Source organism: Phacochoerus africanus, chromosome X (genome assembly GCF_016906955.1).
Source record: "Phacochoerus africanus isolate WHEZ1 chromosome X, ROS_Pafr_v1, whole genome shotgun sequence".
In the NCBI taxonomy this organism is placed as follows: domain Eukaryota; kingdom Metazoa; phylum Chordata; class Mammalia; order Artiodactyla; family Suidae; genus Phacochoerus; species Phacochoerus africanus.
Window position 1 is genome coordinate 107,514,253 of NC_062560.1, and position 3,316 is coordinate 107,517,568.

General features: G+C 60.3%; 1 protein-coding gene across 1 annotated transcript; it reads right to left on the minus strand.

The window, feature by feature from the left end:
* Positions 1 to 406: 406 nt before the first annotated feature.
* On the minus strand, positions 407 to 1,967 carry LOC125118891 (DDB1- and CUL4-associated factor 12-like protein 2). Its single transcript, XM_047765761.1, has one exon. The coding sequence runs from the start codon at positions 1,959 to 1,961 to the stop codon at positions 567 to 569; it is 1,395 nt and encodes a 464-aa protein (XP_047621717.1). The 5' UTR covers positions 1,962 to 1,967; the 3' UTR covers positions 407 to 566.
* Positions 1,968 to 3,316: the final 1,349 nt, after the last annotated feature.

Genomic DNA, 3,316 nt, shown 5'->3' on the forward strand with positions numbered 1-3,316 from the left:
GTTTCCACATCCAAATGAAACATACCCCAAATGGTGGCAATCTAGAACTTGAAATGCATTTTCTAATTGGAGCAGGACTATAAACCTGCTCTGTTATATGATGGGTAGTTCCTCAGACAAGCCCAAAAGACACTTTTTAGCACACATTTTCCAGAAATACATCTGAAATGAGTAAAAGATGTGAACATACTGTTGAAATATCGATAAAAACTAAAGTATTGAATTGTAGTTGGAACCATGGCTGCATCAGCCCAGAGAAAGAGCATAGGTGAATCACTCAAAAAGAGAGACCACAATTAAGGATTAGTGAAAATTCTTTGTAAGAGAGGCAGAAAAGATGGTGGTGTTGGAGGAGGTGCAGAAAAATCTTAACACCGAGTTTTGATTGCCCAAGAGACCACTTCTGCCTTCTCTCTCTCTGCCTCATACACTAAGCAGAGGTAAGATGGGCACTTTCCACCTGGAAGATAAAAGCCACAGTCAAAAGCACAAACACAGCCTGAAAAAGGAACATGAGAGGGGACTGGAAGGTAAATCTGGGCACTCTGAGGACAGGACAGCCATCCTTAGCTCCAGAGGCCAGCGTAGTTCCCATGGAGGCCTGAAGGGAGAGGCCCCCCAGCGACGAAGAGCTTCATCTCAGGCCAGTTGTAGCAGTGGGTGTAGAGCGCGTTGGGGAATTCGCCAATGCCACCGAAGTAGTTCACCCACAGGTCGTCGTGGTTGAGCCAGCCTCTGCCACAGGTGAGCTTGAGCTTCCTCCCTGCGGGCCCCGGGGAGGAGTGCGGGGTGGCCCAGGCCTTCTCCTCCAGGAACTTCTGCGCGCGGATGTCATAGAAGAGCAGGGAGCCGTGGCCCGTGCCCACCGTGACGATGTGCTGGTAGAAGCTCAGGGAGCGCACACCCGTGCCGCCCTCTCGGGAGCACAGGGGCCGGATGTTCTGCTGGCGTTGCCGCGGATCCAGGAAGGACACGTGGGACTGGGAGCCCACCGCGTACAAGGACAACTCGTCGCAGTAGGTCAGGCACACGTTCTCTCTGCAGTAGGGCAGCCTGATGGACAGCAGCCTGGTCAGGGTGCTCCGCGCTTTCCACAGGTGGAAGTAGCCGTCCAGGGACACGGCTCCCAGCTCCTGGTTCTTGCCGCTGAAGGCCAGGGCCCGCACCTTGCGGTTACTGGGGTTGGTGCTGGCCCTGGGGATGGTCTCCACGTCCCGCGGACGGATGTGGGCGTAGACGGGGAGCCCAGCGTTGTTGTGCCAGGCGATGCTGCCCTGGAACACGTCGGGGTCCATCCTCCACAGCGCCACGGTGCCGTCGCGGGAGCCGCTCACGGCCACCGTGTCGCTCATCCAGGCAATGGCGAAGATCCAGTCCTTGTGGCCATGGCGGTCTCCTAGGCACACGGGATCCAGCGTGGGCAACTGGTAGACGGCCAGGCTGTTGGGGTTCTCCCCCCCAGTGGCCAGAAGCGTCTTGGAGGGGTTTAGCTGGATGGCATGGATGCCGCAGCTCGGCTGGGCCCGGGCCGGCCCGGGCGCCCGATCCCGCATCAGAGGGATGCGCGTGATCTGACCCGACTGCACGTCCACCACGAAAAGCGTGTTACACTTGGTGCCGCACACCACCTGCCTGGCGTTCAGCCACTGCGACGCGAACACCTTGTTGAGGGTGCCCAGCGCCAGCTCTCGCTCCCTCAGCAGCTCAGGCAGCTTCTGCACCGCGTAGCCGCGCAGCTCGCCCTCGAAGCCTGGGAGCCCGGCGCGGCCCCGCGCGCCCACCTCGCGGCCCTTCAGGTAGTGCAGCAGCGAGCGTCTTGCCGCCGGCCGCTTCGGCTTCTTGGGCAGCAGCGGCCCGTCTCCGTCCGCCGCCGCCGCCGAGCCCTGCGACGACGAGCCCGCGGCGGCCGCCTCGAGCGCGGGCGCTTTCCGCTTCCTGCTACCTGTTTGCTGCGGGGCCATGGTGGGCGGCGGGCGAGTCGCGGCGGCGCGGCGGCAGCGGCGGCGCGTGGCCCCCGTGTTGGCCGTGGTAGCAGCGGAGACAGCGGCGTCGGCCGGGGGCCGGGGCGGCCGCGGAGCGCAGAGCCGATCGAGTCTGGGGCGCGGCCGCGGCGACGGAGGCGAGGGCTGCGGGGCCGGGCGACGAAAGGTGGCCGGCGGCAGCGGAGCGCGGGCGGCGCGCGGTGGCGCGAGCGGCGGCGGCGCGGATCGAGGCGAAGGCGGGAAGTGCGGCCGGCGGCGCGGCGGGAGCGAAGTCAGTGTGGGACGAGGACAACGCAGGGGGCCGAGTTTGAGGGGGCGGAGGCGGCGGGAGGAGCCGGCGGGGAGCGGGCGTGGGGTGCAGGGTAGCACACGCTGGGCTGGGAGGGGTCGGAGGGGGGCGGGGGGAAAGGGGGGGATGGAGCCCGTGGGGGTGAGGTTCACCCAGGACCAGCTCTCTGGGATCCCCAAGCTGTCTCCTTGGGGGCATATTTAGTGTGCCTGCCCAAGCCCCCTATTATCCTAGTTGGGGAGTTTCACTACCGTAAGGACAGCAACCAACTAGCCTTCTTAAAATCCTTACTTCTGAAAGCTAAAATACAGTCAAGCATGAGGCTAGAAGGAGCTCTGTCGATTATCTGTCGAAGAAACAAATGTGCACTTGGTGCAGTCTCGGGAGACCTCGCAGTCAGTGAACTTGAAGGTGGATGGGAGTGTTTGGCAGAGGCATAGAGACCCTCCGCGTTAGGTTTGTTCCACAGCCCCTCCCTTCTCAGCCCCTTTACTGGTATTTGTTATAAATTTTCAAACAATTTTTAAACCAGTTTTTCCTTGTACGTCTCAAATTGAGTTCCCTGAACTCCTGTACCAGAACTTGAGAGGTTCTTCTTTGCAAGTAGTTCCCCAGGCTCCATTTCCTGCTGAGGCCTCAGGATCTGAGAGGACTGCATTGGGGCTGGTGGTGGGGGCTGAGAGGCTCAAGAAGGGTGTTCAGGGCGTTGAATTCTCTTGAACCTCAGAGCCCTCAGGCGGTGTTGCTGACTGGAAGTTGTAGGAGATGGATACCCTTTCCTCTGCTCTGGGGAGGGAAGGTTCTGTCCTCACTGTCTGTCCCTGGAGGAGCCCCAGGAGCCTGGGCAGAACCCTGACACTTCTGAGAGGCCCCCTGAGAAGTTGGTACAGGGCCCTGAGGGATGCACAGGATTTCCATGAGCACAGATAGTGAAGAACTTTCCACAGGATGTAACCACGTAGACACAATGATTGAGAGTAGGAATTCAGAGCATGGGTTTAGTAGTCTCAGGATTTGGATGGTCCACCTGTGGCTCTGCAACTTC

What these genes read in the sequence shown, in the direction of transcription:
- LOC125118891 (XM_047765761.1), bottom strand. Translation starts at nt 1,961, where the DNA reads ATGGCCCCGCAGCAAACAGGTAGCAGGAAGCGGAAAGCGCCCGCGCTC.